The sequence below is a fragment of the Rhinolophus sinicus genome, chromosome 1 (genome assembly GCF_057876585.1).
Source record: "Rhinolophus sinicus isolate RSI-liver-muscle chromosome 1, RSI-T2T, whole genome shotgun sequence".
Taxonomy (NCBI): Eukaryota; Metazoa; Chordata; class Mammalia; order Chiroptera; family Rhinolophidae; genus Rhinolophus; species Rhinolophus sinicus.
In genome coordinates this window covers 214,002,560-214,020,844 of record NC_142501.1, presented here as the reverse complement: position 1 = coordinate 214,020,844, position 18,285 = coordinate 214,002,560, and the positions used below count along the sequence as shown (strand labels likewise).

General features: G+C 44.0%; 1 protein-coding gene and 1 long non-coding RNA gene across 5 annotated transcripts in view; one reads left to right on the top strand and one right to left on the bottom strand.

Moving 5' to 3' along the window:
• Positions 1-677: 677 nt before the first annotated feature.
• On the bottom strand, positions 678-9,618 carry LOC141568955 (uncharacterized). Of its 3 annotated transcripts, none has more exons than XR_012492294.2 (3): positions 8,693-9,618; positions 4,989-5,088; positions 678-4,894 (listed from the first exon to the last, which is right to left on the bottom strand). It is a non-coding gene; the product is annotated as an uncharacterized LOC141568955 (long non-coding RNA). The 3 variants fall into 3 exon arrangements; XR_012492293.2 differs by lacking the exon at positions 8,693-9,618 and adding an exon at positions 7,016-7,965; XR_012492296.2 differs by lacking the exons at positions 4,989-5,088; positions 8,693-9,618 and adding an exon at positions 7,016-7,965.
• Positions 8,075-18,285, top strand: part of FAM193A (family with sequence similarity 193 member A) — a 113,243-nt gene continuing 103,032 nt past the window's right edge. The window contains exon 1 of one of the 2 annotated variants that reach the window (XM_074320354.2): positions 8,075-8,524. In XM_074320354.2, the coding sequence (XP_074176455.2) occupies positions 8,297-8,524 (228 nt within the window). In that variant the 5' untranslated portion in view covers positions 8,075-8,296. The remainder of the gene's footprint in view (positions 8,525-18,285) is intronic. The other variant, XM_074320347.2, reaches the window with a different exon arrangement.

Below are 18,285 nucleotides of genomic sequence, written 5' to 3'. Positions count from 1 at the left end.
GATAACCACAATATATTAAGTGTTCCTACAGTTCAACAAGAACAAAAAAAATCAACCCAATTTAAAAATTGCCAAAGGACTGAAATAGATATTCCTTCAAAGAAGATATACAAGTGGTCAATAAGCACATTAAAGGACTCAGCATCATCAGTCATGAGTGATGTGTAAATCAAAACTACAAACAGCTAGCACTTCACATCCATTAGAATGGCTATTAGCAAAAACAGAAAGTAAGTGTTGACAAAAAAGTACAGAAAGTGGAACCATTGTGCATTGCTACTAGAAATATAAAATAGTGATGGTGGGGGCATCTGGATGGCTCAGTTGGTTAAAACGCGAGCTCTTGACAAGAAGGTTGCTGGTTCAATTCCCGCATGGGATGGTGGGCTGCGCCCCTGTAACTAAGACTGAAAATGGCGACTGGACTTGGAGCTGAGCTGAGCTGTGCCCTCCACAGCTAGATTGAAGGACAATAACTTGACTTGGAGCTGATGGGCCCTGTAAAAACACACTGTTCCCCAATATTACACAATAAAATTTTTTTAAAAAATGATGTTGCTGTGGAAATCAGTATGGAGGTTTCTCAAAAAGTTAAATATAGAATTACCATATGACCGAGCAATTTCACTCCTACGTAGATACCCCAAAATATTAAAAGCAGAGGTCCAAACAGATACTGACATACCACTGTTCACAGCAACATTTATTCACAGTAGCCAAAAGGTGGAAACCCAAATGTCCATCAAAAGATGAACAGATAAACAAAATGTGGTGTGTAGTATATACAGTGGAATATAATTCAGCCTTAAAGCAGAATGAAATTCTGATAACATACAACATGAATGAACCTTGATAACATTCTGCTCAGTGAAATAAGCCAGACACAAAAGGACAAACACTGTGATTCCACTTCTATGAAGTCCCTGGAGGAGTCGAGATTCAGAGATAGTAGAATAGAGGTTTGCGGGAGCTGGGGGTACGGGGGGAAATGGTAGTAGTGGTTATTGGGGACAGAGTTTCTGTTTGCGATGATGAAATGTTCTGGAAACAGTGATGACGGTGGTACAACATGGTGAAATTAGCTAATGCCACTTAATTGTACACTTGAAAAAGATTAAAATGGTAAATTCTGTATTAGATTTTACCACAATTTTTAAATAAAAAAAGAAAGACAATAGCATAAGATAATGTTATCATTCATACATCTATATGATATATAAAATTTCACATATATACACAAATTCAATATATACATGGTTTTTATTCCTTTCTTTCCATCTGGAATAATTTTTCTTCTGCCCAAAGAACTTTCCTTAGTATTTCTTTTAGTGATTCCTGCTGGCAATAAATTCTCGCTACTGTCATTAATGTGAAAGTGTCATTATTTTACCTTTGTTCTTGTAAGTTACTCTTGGAAGATGCTGAATCCAGACAGAGAGGCTGGACGGATAACACACAGGAGCCTGAAGACTTAGTAGAAAAAAAAGTATACCCGTAAGATCAACAATTTTCAATTATTTAATAATGTATATTGCTCACATATTTAAATCATGATGTTTTGACTATATTGTATTAAATAAAACATTAAGATTTTAAAACACAAGTTGCCAATTTGTTTTTCCAATTACTCCGTCACTCCATTATTTTCCTGCTTCATTTCTGTTGCAGTCAGCTGTCCATTTCTTGAAGATAATGTGAACATTTTCTCTGGCTGAATTTTTTTTTTTGTCTTTGTTTACAGCAATTTTATAATGCTGTGCTTAGGTGTGGTTTTGCTTGGTATTTATCCCATTTGGAATTCACAGAGATTCCCCAAACTGTGGGTGGGTATCTTTCATCAATTTTGGAGAATTCTGTGGCATTCTCTCTTCTTGCCTTTTGGGACTGCAGTTACACGTATGTTGGACTGTCAGGTGTGTCTCATATGTCTTAGTCTCTTTTCTGCTTTATCATTTTTTTTCTCTGTGCTAGTTAGGATGTTTTATGTTGACTTATCTTCCAGTTAATTAATCTTTTCTTGTGCTGTGTCTAATCTACTTTTGATCTATTATCAATTTTAGTTATTTTTTAGTTCTAGTTAATTTTCTTACAAAGCTCAATTCTCAGGTGATAGTCTCCATCCTTTCATCTATATTTTACTCCTTTTCCTTTATTTTCTTGAACATGTTAGTTATAGTTATTGTACAGTTTTGCCTGCTAACTCCAACATGTGACTCACCCATGGGTTTGTTTTTGTTGTCTTTTGTCCTTTTATTTTCAGTCAATTGACCGTGTGTCTTGACATGCCTAGAAAATTTTAATTGGAAGCTGAATTTGTGCATGAAAAATTGGTGAGGCTACAGATATCTTCTTCTGCAAGGTAGGGCAAAACAGGAGCTAATCGCTTTCCTCTGATCACACATGAAGCTGTGTTGCAGGTTGGTGAGGTTCTGTCCTCTGTTGGTTCACATCCCACTGTTAGAATCCTTTTACGGGCTTCCCACTGGGCAGCAGAGGCCCTCTCCCTGGTTCGTCCTCATCTATAATCCTCATCTTCTCAGCCTGATGACATGCCAAAGCCTCTACTCTGCTTTTCAGGGTTTTTCTCATGTGTTTCTTAGTTTCCTGACTACAGAGTGTGAGAATTTGGTAACGTCGAGGGAGAAACTGTGTCCAGCTCAGTGATTTACTCATCCCATCTCACTGGGGTTGTAGCCCCGTCTCCAATTTTTTCTCTCCAGCCCCAAAAGCCTCCCCAGTAGGGGTCTGAGAACTGGAAAACAGTGCAAACTGGACCCTCTAGTTCTGTTTTAAGTAGCTGTCCAATTTCTTAAATGTATGTTCATGTTTCATATATATAGGTCTAGTTAATCAGTTATCAAGAGTACACCCTGACTACAGGTGTTCCCGTGTCAGTGACTGTCAGATGTGCTCTATCCTATCCACCATCTATCCATCCTGCCTCAGGTGCAGGTATCAGGTATCTTCAAATGTCACACATTCATTTTTTCCTCACAGCCTTCCATCTTCCTGTTCCAATTTGGGCTGATTCTTAAGGTTTTTTTTGTGTGTGTTTTTTTAATTAAAAAAATCGGATGTAACTCCTTAGGATGTTGTCCCACCTCCTCTATTGAACTGCTTTCTTTTCTTGCCTCTTTTTTATGCCTGTCGTCTTGTTCTACTTTCTGGATAATTTCCTTAACTTTATCTTGCCACTCTTCTATTGGATTTCTTTTACAATTTTTGCTACATTTTGAATTTCCAAGCCTTTCTCCATCACTCTCAAGATCAGGTGACCTTGGAGGTCACAAATCAGTTATAAGGTGGAGAGAGATTTAGCAACCTCAGGAGGTATGCGGGAAATGGACCTACTAGTACTTGCCAGTTCGTTTGTGATTATGTTGAGTCTGTGTACTTGAAAAATACAGTTTGAATATCCAAGTGTTTTTTGTTTCCACATATAATAACAGTTTAGCTGGTTATACAATTCTACATTGTATCAATGTCTTTTCAGAATTCTGAAGGCCTGGCTCCACTATTTAGCATCCAATGTTAAGACATTTTAGTAAGATTCTTTTTCCTGCCTTTTGTTTTTTGTTTTGTTTTAAGTGTGACTTCTTTTCCACCTCAATATTTCAGGCTGTTTTGTTTATCTGGTTTTCTACAAGTAATCATTGTCCTGGGTGGACTCTCAGTCTGGGCACTCAAGCACTTATTATTTTTGATAAATTGTATTCTTTCTTTCCAAAGTTACTTCCCTCCATTTTTCCCCCCTAGACCTCTTCCTGGAAAGTTGTTGGACCTCCTGGATTGAACTTCGAGGTCTAATTTCTCTATTTTCTGTGTCTCTTTGTTCTATTTTCTGGATAATTTCCTTAACTTTTCTTGCAACACTTCTATTGAATTTCTTTTACAATTTTGGCTATATTTTTAATTTCCAACACTCCTTTCTTAAATAACTTTGAGGCTATTAGCAGTGTTTAGAAATTTGTTTCCAATTCCTTCCATTAACAGTTTGTCTGCTCCCCTGAACACACACATGTTTTTGCGCTGGATCCAATTTCTTAAATGACTGGTGATCCTTGACTGTCTCTTAATGTTTACATGTGACATGTCTAAAAGCTGATTAGAAGCTCCATATAGGCGGTTTATTGACCTGCAGGCACCGATTTTGGGTGAGTGTCAACAACTGCCTACTTCTTTAGGGTCCCCTAATGGTAATATGTCCATATCCGTTCTCATGTTGTATGGTGTCCGCATAGAATTCCCTGTGACCTGCTTTGGGGGAGAGGGAATCCTGCTGCTGTGGTTCTGCTTGGGGCAAGGAAATGACCTGAGCAGGGGCGTCCAGCTGTTCTTCCTGCAGACTTAATAAAGCCAGAAATTAGAAAAGGCTTCCTAGGTAATGATTCGTTGTTACATAATCCTCACTGGTTATGAATTATGAGATAATTGTCTATAATTTTTCTTACAAAATTGTCTTGTGGTACTAGTACATAGTCACATCTTGGTTAATAATATTTACATGAAAGTACCACAGCTTCACTTTTACAAAAATATCCAACGTGCCACTTTTTCCTGCAAGTTAGTTCCAAGAGGCTTCCAGGATCAGGAGGGTGCTCTGAGCGCCCGTTTTTGTGCTGTAACCCTCTCCAAGCTCCTGCAGGCTGAGCTGCTCTTTCTCCTAAGAGGACACAGACCCTTTTTGGCCCTTACGTCCTGCATTCTCCCTTGTGATGGTTAATTTTACATGTCAAGCTGACTGGGTCATAGTTGCCTGGACATTTGGTCAAATATTATCTTGGATGTGTCTGTGAGGGTGAGATTAACATTTGGATGAGACTAACATTTGGATGGGCGGAGTAAAGCAGATTGCCCTCTTCTGTGGGTGAGCCTCATCCAATCAGTTGAAGGCCTGCAGAGAACAAAAGGGCCTAAATAGAAAAGACGGAACTCCTGCTGCCTGACTGCCTCAGAACTGGAGCTGGATCATTGTTTTTATTTCCCACCTTTGGACTCAAACTGAAACATCACATCTTCCAGGGTCTTGCGCCTGCTGGCTTTTTGACTGGAACCACACCATGAGCTCTCCTGGGTCCAGCTTGCCAACTGCAAATGTCGGGATTTGTCAGTTTCCATCACTGTATGAGCTACTTCCTTGTAATAAGTCAATTTCAGTGTCAATCGCTTTCTCTCCATATACATATACAGAGGGTGCCAAAAAAATGTATACACATTTTAAGGAAAACTGTATTCATTGCAACACTCAATATATACCCATAATAAAAGATGAATACAAGTCACGTTTGACTTCTGCAATTACAAGAGGCGCTCAAAGTTGTTACCATCAGCGTCCAGACACTACTGATGACGGCGAACTACTGCTTGAGCAACGTTGACCAAGGTGGCCACTTGTATCTGTTTTTTTGCCACCCCCAGTATATATATCTATATCCTATTGGTTCTGTTTCTCTGGATAACACTGACCTCAAGGGAGTTCAAATTGATTCTTAGGGGAGAAACAAATCTTAGATATTACAGTATTACAGTGGTGTGTGGCCCTCCAAAGTTCAACGATACCAGACAAAATCTTATTCCTGAGTATTTGTTTTTCACCTTTATTTCTTGTTAATTTTTTCTTAGGGGTCGATAATGAAAAACAAAGGTAGAGAAGCACTGCTTTATGCCTTTGCTTCACTTTGGTCTCCCAGGAGCACCTTCTCTGCCCCCTACGAGACTGTCACGACTGTCCTGGCCTCCAGTCTTACTCCCTGACCTCCATTCTTGACATAACAGCCAGAGTTCTATAAAAAAAAAATATACGTCCTACCATGACGCTCCCTGCTCAAAACCCTGAATGGGTCCCAGCAACATTTAGAATAAACACCGCGTTATGGAGACGTGTAGCTTCTGCCACTTGCACGTGCTCTAGCCACAGTGGCTTCATGGGTTCCTGGGACATGCTGAGCTTTTCCCGGCTCCAAGTCTGGCCTTGCTGAAAGTCCTTTGCGTGAGAGTCCTTTGAGCTCTGGCTCAGCTCACCTCCTCAGAGAAGCTTCCCTGTCCCAGCTCCCAGAGGAAGTCTCGATTGTATCACCCTGTGCTCTCCTGGAACTCCAAAGTCACCCCATTCTGGGGACTGCGTCTGACTATTTGGGTGACTTTGGGCAAATCCCTTAACATATATGAACTTGTTTCTCCTCCCTAATATAGGGCTAATGGTGCCTATCTCGAGAGTGGTCATGTGGGTGAGGAGAGATGATACAGCAGCAGGCAGAGTGGCTGGTGCATAATGGCTTGACAAATGGTCTTACTCATTCACGCAGCAAATACTGGATTGGTGTATGCCCAGCTCCTGGTTCAGAGGTGCATGAGGAGTCACTCCCATGCTTTCTCCTCATCCCCTGAGACTTCTCTGGGGATACTGGTGAACCCCCAGAATGCCCATCCAGTGCCAACATGCTATGACAAGGGGTAGCACAGGGGCCATGGGAGAAGGGAGCGTCTGATCCAGCCCGTGTGGGGTGGGACACCCGACACTGTCCACCCAGAGGAGTGCTGAGGGAGGAGTACCAGGCACACGGCCCCACCCACCGGCTCAAATTCCACCTTCCGGGCAGGGTCATCCAAAACACTTCCCGAGCGGTGAGGGGCCTTTATTCTGCAGACAAGGAGTCAGCAGGGCTTTTTGCAGAGGGTTGATTTGATCATATTAGCTGTTCTGGTTGTGGCGTGAATAATGGGTCAGAGGATTAGGAGGCCATGGTTGCAGCTGGGGCAAGCGTGACAGCGAGGCCACAAGACGTGGGCAGGTCCAGAGCTAACGGCTGTGAGGACCAGGAAAGGGTGTAAATGGAAGCCCTCATACCATCCCAGTGCCAAGCTCCACGGCACCACGGTCTGTGACTACCCATGGAACCAAAGAGGGGAAAACATGTCCTTTTGTGTGTCGGTATTTGCGATAAGTGGGGCCCTCTAGGGCTCAGGGCCAGGGCAAGGGGTCCCCTCTTGTCTGGGTCTAAGGGCAGAACTGTACCTGGGGCTTGCGGAAGGTGGGCAAGGCGCCCCAGCAAGGAGGGTCCAGGCGGAGAGCGCTGGGAGACCCGAGGGTCTGACCCGGTTCGTGGCCTGTGAGGTGGGTGAATGCGAGGCCTGAGAAACGGTCCCGGGGCCTTGCAGGGTCGCCAGGCACCAAAAGCACAGGGTTACTGCGGAGAGGGGTGCAGGCAGGGGCGAGCTCGAGAAGGTCGCCTTGCCGCCAGCGCTTCTAAGCTAACGGCCGGTCTGCGCGCAGGGCTCCTGGGCGAAGGCAGCCCGGCACTGCTTCCCGCGGTCCGCTGTCCACGGCGGCTGGGACTCTCGGGTAGCAGCTCCAAGCTCAGCCATGATTTCAAGGCGCTCTACGAATCCCCACCCAAGTCCGCGAAGAGGGTCATTCTAGTCCCCATTGAGTCACCTGGACTCGGGCTAGGGGCCCGGCCCAAGGTCACTGGGCCATTCCGGACCGGGGAGGGTCGGGGCCGGCGGCCTGGTGCATCGCGGGGGCCCCGCCGGCCTGCGGCCACCGGTCTGCGAGGCGCAGGGGCGTCTGAGTGCCTGTCAGAGAAGCGGAACTCCTCTGCTCTACCCGGGTAGTTCTCCCACTGCGGGGGACGCGGCCGCACGCCGGCCCGGCCCCTCCGCCCAACTACAATTCCCAGAAGGCCGCGCGGCGTGGGCGGTGCCGGGCGGTGCGGAGCGCGGTGGTGACGTCACCTTCGCCTCCATCTCCCCAGCTCCGGCCCCTCGCGGCGTCGAGGCTCTCGGCCGCGCACAGCCTGACGGGAATCAGGGTTCCCCCGCCGGGTGCCCCCAGCGGCGGCCTGGGCACCGGGACTCCAACTCCCGGCGTGCCTTGCGCGCCGGCGCACGTTAACGGCGGGAGGGGGAGGGCGAGGCAGAGGAGGAGCGGCGCTTGGGAGGGCGGAGTGAGGCGGGAGGGGGAGGGCGCCCACACCCCTCCCCCTCCCCGCCGCTCTTTCCCCCTCCCCCGACGTAAACTGGGATCCCTTTCCCCTTGTGTCCGCCATATTGGACTCTAACTCTGGTCAGCGGCGGCGCCGGGCCCGGTGGAATCGCCATTCCTCCCGCCCAGCGGCCTCTCGGCAACACCCGCCCGCCCGGCCGTCCCCGCCCGCCCGGAGGCGACCCCGCGCAGCGCCCCCCGCCCTCGGCCGGCCGGAGCGCCCGCTGCCGCTTCAGCCTCCCCGCCCTCCCCGCCCTCCGTCGCCGCCCGCGCCCCGCGCCCGCTGCGCGCCCTCCCCACCCGCCGCCCGCCATGAGCCCGGCCGACGCCAAGCGCGGGGCCAAGCGCAGGAAGAACAAGCGGGGCGGCGGCGGCGGCTCGGGCGGGGGCCACGGCGGCGCGAGCGGCGGCAAGGCCAGCCCGGCGGCGGCGCTGCGCGGCTCCCAGGCCGCGGGCCTGGCGGCCCCGGGCGGCGCGGCGGCGGCCAACGGGCCCCTCGGCGCGGGCGCGGGCGGCGCCGCCCCCGGAGGCTACTTCGAGGTAAGCGGCGGGGGCGGGGGCGGGCAGGGCGGCGGACCGCGAGGGCGCGGGGCCGGGCCCCGCGCGGGTAACGGGAGGCTCGTGACAGCCTCTCCGCGGGCGCGGCGAGCGGGTGCGAGGCGCCGCGCACCGGGCATCTCCCGGCCGAGGCGGCGCCGCTCTGCCCACCTGCGCGCCGCTGTCACGGCCCCGGGGGTGGTGCCATCTCGCCGCGCAGAGCTCGTCCTTGAAATTACTCGCGTGCGGTTCCAGAATAATGAGAGTCAGGTGACAAGCGGGGCTTCCCTCCGCAGGTCCCAGTGCCGTTGAGTGGTGTCTGCTGGGCCCGCCTTCTCCAGGCCCCTGCGGACGGTCACTGCAAGTGCCTGGGAAGCTGTCCTCCTGTGTGGGCATTTGAAAGCCACCTGACAGCCCTCCTGAGGCGGCAGCCCGGCCCCTTCGTCCTTTGCTTTTCAGAAGTTTTTAAGGGTAATTGATGGTCTGAGGGCTCAGGCATATATTTAGTGTTTGAACTTGAGGAATTTGAACGTAATTGTCTTCTGTTTCGTTCATGAAGGCAGCTAGCACACAGTGGATGCTGCCACTTTTATTCCGCTCTTGGTCACAGCACTTCAGAAGACGCAGTTCTAGTGGTGGGTATGGATGCAGTTGGCGCAGTCATTTCCAGTCAGTCAGTTGGCTCCTGCAAGAGAGTGGATCTTTTCAAAAGTTGCTAGAACTGATAAGTTGTTTTGAAGACATTTGCAATTTAAAAAACCTCTCAGGAGTGTTTGTGTGCCAAATTACGAGACACATTGTTTTGTGCAAGACTCCAAATATTGTGTTGGAACGTACGTAGTGAGAGCAGATAAGGAGTCGTTGCATATGGCACGGCTGTGGGATGATGCGCACACAAGTGCATGAGTGCTTTAGTTTCAGTTTAGCGTTCTCTGCAGCGTAGTAAGTGCCGCTGGTGGAGCTGTGTTTAGATGACATGGTTACATTTGTTTGGATCCTGGGTCATACATAGCCCTGGACTTCACAGTCTCCAGAGGTTGCCCTTCTCGGTTACCCTGAGAGGGAAACAGGTGTCATTCGTGGGCTCATAGATGAGGCTCCAGCATTTGGATCCTTGGGATGTAAATTAAGGGCAGTGTTTGCTGGGGAGGGGAGGAGGTCTGCCTGTGTAAATCGTCAACAAAACTGTGGGTAACATTTGCTCTACCTGGATGTAAGATATACCCATTTCTGTTGATCCAATAAAACAAGCTGGTGGTACAATAAAAATCCTTACACTAGTCTTTGTGCTGTTGTTTCAGGTTTTAGTAATTCCCCTTTACTTTGCAACATTTAACTTAAGTAGTAGGTTTACCAGAGAAGCTTATGCTTCCTGGGTTGCCTGCTGTCCATTCCTTCTAGGGTCACCAGGGCAGAAGATACCTTAAAAGAGGTGTAAGAGTAAAGAACTGTTGATTTTCAGGAGGGGTCTTGCCCCAGTGCCCTGTGTGCCAGGCACAGTACTGAGTGTTAGACCAGGACCATCTTCCTCACGGCGGCTCCTCAGGAAAGAGGGCCTTTGTGCATGTAGGTGGCTTCTATAAAGAAACGAGGGCTATGGCATAAGTAGGAAACCATAACGGAGCTCACAGTCTTTGGCCCACAACAGAACTCTGGTACACGAAGCTTGAGGGCACAGACTTGGTGGGCTCTGTGCCCTCAAGCAGGGGATCAACATTGTGCTGCCTCAGTTTTCTAGGTGATACGGCGCCCAGACCTTTGGGCACTTGTAAGAGTTAAACAAGTGATGGGAGGGCATGTGCTGCGACTGTGCCAAGCGGCCCCAGGGCAGGTGTGCAGCAGTCCTTCCTTCTCAGAAGCTGTGCTGGAGTTGATGAGGGTGCGGTGGAAGCTTTCCCACCTGTGCAGTGGGGAACCTGGGATCTCAGGACGGTGGGTGTGGGGCTGGGACAAGGCCTGCCCTCAGCCTTGTGTGACGGTCAGCTTGAATGTGACAAGAGAGGGCTGGCCCTAAAGTGGAAAGTTGGTAGGTGAGGGGTATCATGAATGTATCTTACTAGTTTGAATTTCTATTTCACAGTGTAATTTTCATAATGTTCATGCTGTGCTAAGTGAAGAAAGAAGCTGACAGAATAGAAAGGTGTTTATGGACCCATTTTTGTAAAATATCTGTCTGTGTGCCTGTTTGCATAGGAAAGTCTGATAAGGTATGCTTCTAAATGTTTTTTGGTGGAAATTCTGATGGCTTTCTGTTTTCCTTTATGCACATCCTTCAAGCTTTAAGACTTCTACAATGAACGTTACTTAAGGAGCAAAAAGGTGAATGGTATTTTTACAACCTAATATTACCAACCTTTTTTCTTTTTCAAATAAAACTAATATTGGCTTTTCCCACCCTATAACAGTTAAACACTTAGGTATTATATACAAAGTGAAAATGTTTACACTATCAGAATTCTGTTTTCTGAATAGGTGTGTAAAATTAAGTCGTACTCATATTATTTACAAAAACCAGAATTTCTCTATTATGGAAATTGACTCATGTCACTAGCTGTTGGGATATCAAATTACATATAATTTACACTCATGGAGGGCTCAGGTAGGAATTTAGGGCTATTTTTGTGATGCTGTCAGATTTATAACAGGAAGTCATTTGGGGTAGGGGTCGAACTACATTTTCAAATAGCGATATTAAAGTTTTAAAGTCAGAGAAAACTTGTAGTATAGGGAGCATTTGTAATAATGTAAATCCTTTTTCATTGTTGGAAAGGCAGCAAGAAGAAGATGATGTTACTAATGGTCAAAGGCTGTCAACTGGAGTCTGTGGTTAGATGGTGTGGTTGTGGGTCTTGGGGTACAGTGAGGTGCACAGAGAGGCCCGCCCTGTGTTGTAGACATCGCTGCCATGCTGAAATGAGGTTCAGTCATAACTCTCTCTTTAGTTCACATTTGCCTTAGATCTGAGGAGTAGTAGGTCAAATAAAGATCTAGAACCTTCTGTGCAGATGCAGAGAGCACCTCTGTGACTCTATTTTACGTATATGTACCCTGTGTAACCAATGTATCGAGATGTAGGTAAAGAATATTCCCAGTGCTCTAGGGTGCTCCCTCATTCCCCTTCGCAGTCGTCCCCACCACTATTCTCTTGTGTTGCCTGTTTTTCAATTTCATATGGAAGCGCTCTGTGCCCGTGCCTGCCGCTCGGCTTGACCTCATGTCTGAGATGCGTCAGTCGGTATTGATGAAGCAGTTCATGGTTCTTTCTCACGCATGGCGGTTTTCTGTTGTGTCAGTGTCCCATGGCGGATCCATTCTAATACTGATGGATGTTTAGTTTGTTTCACCTCCTGGCGGTTACTAATCAAGCTGATACGCGCCAATCTGGACAGTTGCTAAGTATGCGCTGGGATTGACTAGTAGAGACTGCCATCGGTTTCTCTAAGGGGCTTTATCGTCTGCTAACTTAAAAACTTCACATGTAGGAACACTGATAATTTACGATGCACAGTTCTTTGGATTTTAACATACAGATTCACGTATCCACTGCCACAGTCGGGATACAGAGCAGTTTCATTACCCACAAACGCTCCCTCAGGCTTCCTTGTGCAGTTATACTCTCCCCACCCCGAAACTCTTGCCAGCGGGTACTTGGATACTATGACTTGGCTTCTGGAGAAGTCATAGAAATGGAATCATACAGTGTGTAACTTTCTGAGGCTGCTTTATTTCACTCGGCATAGTCACTGTGAGATGCATTTATTGCGTGTATCAGTAGTTTGTTCCTTTTTACTTCTGAGTAATGTTCCAGTATATGAATCTACCTCAGTTTATCCATTCTCCCATTGATGGGCATTGGGATTCTTTCCAGGGTTGGGTGATAATAAATAGAGTGGCTATAAACATTTGTGCACAGGTTTTTGTGTGAAAGTAAATTTTCATTTCTTTATGGTAAATACCAAGGAGCGGGTGCTGGGTTATATGGTGACAACAAACTGCAGAAATATTTTCCAGAGTGGCTATACTATTTTGACTTCCACCAGCAATACATGAATGAGAGTTCCAGTTGCTCTGCATCCTTTCTAGCACTTGATATTGTCAGTTTTTACTGGAACTGTTTAATAAATAGGTGTGTAGTGGCATTGTGGTTTTAATTTGCATTTCCCTACTGACTGCTGATGTTGAACACTTTTCATGTGTTTCTTTGACATTCTCACATTCTCTTGGGTGAGGATTTATTCCAGACTGCCTATTTTTAATTGGGTTATTTTCTTACTTTTGAGTTTACAGAGTTCTTTATCTTCCAGTTTATAACTGTGTTTGAAAAAAAAATAATTTTTTTTGATGAAGTTCAACTTAGCATTTTGTTTTTCTTTTATGGATCATACTTTTTGATGTCTAAGAAGTCTGTTTTCTAAAATCTCAGGTGATAAAGATTTTTCCCCCTATGTTTTCTTCTAAAATTGTTATAGTTTTACGTTCAGATCTATTATTCATTTTGAATTAGTTTTTTTGTGTGTAAGGTTATCAGATTCAGGTGGGGAGTCTTTTATTTTCTTAATATATGCATGTCAGGTTGTTACAAACGCATTTGTTGAAAGGATATTCTTTCTTCCTTGGATTGACTCTTCACTTTTGTCAAAAGTCAAATAGCGTTATTTATGTGAGTTATTTCTGGACTCTCTATGCTGTTCCACCGATCTATGGGGTTGTCCCATTGCCTATACCACACTGTCTTAATTACTGTAAGTAAGTCTTAAAATTGGGCAAGGTGATTTTTCCAACATAAAAAATATTATTTTGGGTATTTAGTTGTTTTGCCTTTCCATACCTTGTAGAATCAGCTTGCCTGTATCCACAAATAATTCTTCTGGGATTTAATTGGAATAGCCTTAAACCTATAGATCAATTTAGTGGAGAATTGACATATTTACTATGTCAACTCTTCCAGTCCATGAACATGGTATGTGTCTAATTATTTGCTCATCTTCCTTTTTTTTTCTTAAGTTAATTGAGATATATTTGGCATATAACATGTCTTTGATTTCTTTAATTAGTTTTGTAGTTTTCAGCATGCAGATCCTGTCCATATTTTATTAGGTTTACACATAAGTATTTCATTTTCTTTTTCACTTTTTGTAACTGGTGTTTTTTAAATTTCGGTTTCTTTTTTTTTTTTTGCTAGTATGTAGAAATAGTATAATTAACTTTCGAGTGTTCACCGTCTATCCTTTGATCTTGCTATAATCTTATATTCTGGGAGTTTTTTTGTGGATTCATTGGAATTTTCTGCATAGACAATCATGTTGCCTTTGAATAGTGATTTTATTTTTCTTGTTTTCCATTTTGTATGCCTTGTATTTCTCCTTTCTTTACTGCACTGTCTAGGGCTACAGTACCGTTTCCTTCTTCCTGATTTTAGGAGGAAAGCATTCAGTCTTTCACCATGAAGTATGATGTATGCTGTACATTTTTTGTAGATGTTCATGATCAGGTTAAGGATGTTTCTTTCTATTTCTAGTTTGCTGAGAGTTTTATTAATGGATGTTGAATTTTGTCAAATGATTTTTTTTTTTTAACATTTTTACTTATTTAAGTGTATTTTTCCAGGACCCATCAGTTCCAAGTAGTTGTTTCAATCTAGTTGTGGAGGGCGCAGCTCACAGTGGCCCATATGGGGATCGAACTGGCAGCCTTATTGTTAAGAGCAACGAGCTCTAACCAACTGAGCTAACCAGCTGCCCCCTCAAATGCTTTTTTTGAATCAATTGATATGATCGTGTCATTTTCTTCTTAAGACTGTTAATGTGGTAGATCACATTACTGATTTTTGGATATTGAACCAGCTTTGCATTCCTGGAATAAACCCTGCTTGGTCATGGTATGTTCCTTTTTCTTCAATTGCTGTATTCACTTTACTAATATTTTGTCAAACGTTGTGTCTATTTTCATGAGATATATGTCAGTAGTTTTTTTATATTGTACTTGCCTGGTTTTGGTATCAGTATAATGCTGGCTTCATAAAGTAAGTTAGGAATTACTCCTTTCTCTTTTTAGTAGTTTGTGCTTTTCAAAGAATTGGTCCATTTCAACTAAGTTGTTGAATTTATGTGTGTAGACTTGTCTGTAATATTCCTTTATTATCTTTTTAATCTCTGGGAGTAGTCTGCTGTGATGTCCCTTCTTTCATTCCTGATATTGGTAATTTGTCTTACCTCTTTTTTTTATGCCAGTCTTTTTAGAGTTTTCTCAAGCTTTTAATCTTTTTAAACAACCAGATGTTGTTTTACTGATTTTTTTTCCTCCTATTTTTTTGTTTTTTATTTCATTGACTTTTTTTTTTAACGTGTGTGTTATTGCTTGCTTTGGATTGATTTTTCGTTTTCTAATTCCTTTAAGTTAGAAGCTTAGATTATTCATTAGAAATCATATATCTTTTCTAGTATACATATTTAGTACTATAAAATTCCCTTTAAGCCATATTTTAGCGGCATCCCACAAAGTTTGGTATGTTGTACTTTCATTCAATTTAAAATATTTTCCAGTTTTCCTTAAATCTTTTCTTTGACTCGTGAGTTATTTAGAAGTATGTTGTTTAATTTTCCTGTTATCATTCTGTTACTGAATTCTAGTCTAATTCCAGTGTGGTCAGAGAACATGCTTTGTTTTTATTTCTTTAAAAAAAGTTAAGGTTTTATGCACTGTTTTGGTGAGTATTACTTAAGCACTTAAAACATGATTGAGTGGAGTGTTATCTGAATGGCAGATCCAGCTCTGTGATGATTTTTTTCAATCCTTCTATATTCTTGCTGGTTTTTTGTGGACTAGTTGTGTCAACTGCTGAGGGAGGAGTGTGGAAGTCTCTGACCAAAAGTGTGGATTTCTTCTTTTCTCTTTGCAGTTTGTTTAGTTTTTGCTTCATGTGTCTTGAAATTCTGTTGTTTGGTACATACGTATCTAAGATTATTATGTCTTCTTTGTAAATTGACCCTTTCTATCAATTTATGTTCCTCTTATCCCTGGTAGTTTTCTTGGCTCTGATGTGTGCTTCATCTTATATTCACAGCCATTCCAGTTTCCTCTTAATTAGTACTTGAATGACATATCTTTTATATCCTTTTAATTACCTATATAATTTGATTTGAAGTGGGTTTCTTATAGACAGCTGCTTAATTTTCATTAATCATTTCTATTCATATTTTCACCTTTAATTGTAATGTATATGTGAAATAATACTAACTTGAGGCCTTTTTTCCTGGCTCAATTACTAATTGGTACTAGCAAGAGATGCGTCTTTGCATTGTTTAGCTCTCCTTATGGTATTTTTTTGACTTAATAGGTTTCTGAACTCATTTGCTTGAATACACTAGCGTGGAGACACAAACTATCTTTATTTTAGACAGAGTTTAACCAGTATGAATTGAAATTGAAAATCTTGTAGCTCATGAGCCAACAAAACATATATATATTTATTTATTTTACTGTAGAAGTCAATTTTAGTTTATAAACTCTCTTAGAGTAATTCCAGTAATGTTTGTGGCATTGCATTATCATGTTTCCTGTGGAAATTAATTTTTTCACATATGTTTGTAGAACGCAGAGAACATTTTTCTTTTGAGCATTTTGAGTACAATATTAATTATATACAGAAACTGCATGAGAAGTTGGGGAATTTAACTTTTATGGCCCAGGATTTTTTTTGAATAAACTTTTTATTTTGGAATAATTTTAGACTTACAGAAAAGTTGCCAAGTTAATATGGAGAGTTCCCATGTTCCCTTTAGCCAACTTTCTCTAATGTTCATATCTTATATAACTTTGGTATATTTGTCAAAACTTAAGAAATTAAAATTAGTTCAATAATATTAACCTACAGACTTAATTTGGATTTCACTAAATTTTCCACTGATATCCTATTTCTGTGCCAGTATCTAATCTAGGACACCACATTGCATTTTGTGGCCCAGAATTTTAATTTTAGGTTTTGTTAGCTGCCTCATCTATGAAATGGGAAGATTAATTTTTATTTCCTCAAGGAAGTTCTACAGAAGCTAATTAATGTTCATGTTTGAAGTGTGGTAGTAATTTTATATTTATGCTAAAGTTCAGTGGAATTTGTAATTAATAGGTTGCTACAATCTAATTCTTTTCTCTAGAAGCTCTTGGCAGTTATCCCTTTGTGGTGAGAGTAGCTCAGGGTAACGTTCTCTACAAGTCCTGCTGAGAGCCTAGCCCCTCTTTAGAGGCTCCTGAGGGGTGACCTGTCAGTGCAGGGGCAACCCTAGTTATGGTCAGGAAAGCTTGGAGAAGGGAGTTAGCAGCCCCTTGCCAAAGCTGTCTGGTGCCTTGGATAAAGAAAGTCCATAAATGAATTCTTGACCATGCTTACAATATTGTTGTTTTCTGTTTTTAAAAGCATAAAAACCAGCATCATTTATTAACTGGCATAATTGTAGCTACTGTCAATATTCTTCCTTTGAAAGAATAATAGGTCAGTTATATCTCAATTTAAAAAAATAGGAAGGTTGGATCTGTCAACCAGTCATTACAATTAAATGCCTCTCCACAAACTGTGAGTTGAACTGTCCTTTGTTTGTGCATTTACAGATGTCTACACAGTCAGCAGGTCCTCAACACCATTTCGTTCAACATCGTTAAGGTACAATGTTGATTAAAAAAATGGATCCGCAGTCTGGGCCACTGTCTCTGTGGAGTGTGCACCTTCTCCCCTCATCTTCTCTGGTCCTCCGGTTTCCTCCCACGTCCCAAAGATGTGCTCGTGAGGTGAATGGTGTGTCTACATTGTCCCAGTGTGAGCGAGTGGGTGTGGGTGCACCCTGTGATGGCAGGGCCTCCTGTCCAGGGGCGGGACCCCCCCTTGTGCCCTGAGCTGCCGGGACAGACTCTGGCCACCTGTGACCCTGAATTGGAATAAGCGATTGGAAAATAACAACCTTACTTGTTTTTATTAATTGTTCTTAAATGTATGTGGAGCTCACATTTACTTCAGTGTTTAATATTAGAAATGTTTTGGGTGTTTCTTTGGAAGTTTGGTGATGTGTTTGTGACCAGAAATATGCCGTAGGAACTTAGCTCTGGTTTATACAAATTAGCCGAGGGTAAAACTGGTTTCCTTATACGTCGTTTGGCTTCAAGTGCAGTTTCCAAGAACCTACCGACGACGTTAAGTGAGGACTTCCGGTAGCCCAGCTGGAGTGCTGGGATTGGCTCGTGCACGTGTGGAACTGGGCTGGACCATAGCAGAACACATTCACATATTTACTGCCGAGACAGTATTTGCTGGCCCAGGAAACTGAGGCCCAAAGAGTGGAGTTTGAAAAATTCCTTTAGTTGTCCTAGGCAGTGTCCCTCCGCTCTTGCCCCTTTAAATCCTGGTGCCATTTATCGCTGTGGTGTTGCGGGCTAAGGAAACCCTCCTGGTCCCTTCGTTCCTGCTGTCCCCCATCTATACATTGTTCTTTCTCTGACCAGTCTGCGCTCACACTGTGCTGCTGCCTGGCGCTGCCGGCCTTCCCTTGACTCCGATGACACCCACACTCGCTCTTCCTCCCGCGCCTTGCCGGCCAGACTGGCCGCGTGGAGAGGACAACATCCTTCTTGCTCGTAGCTTCCTCCCGCCTTGCTGCTCCGCTGCTGTGGCCACCTGTGTCCGGCACGCTAGCGGCCATGTTGCCCGGCTGTGGTGCAGCCGGCACGCGGGGTGAGCCACGTCCTCCCTCGGCGGCCCCGCCGGCCCTTGTTGGTAC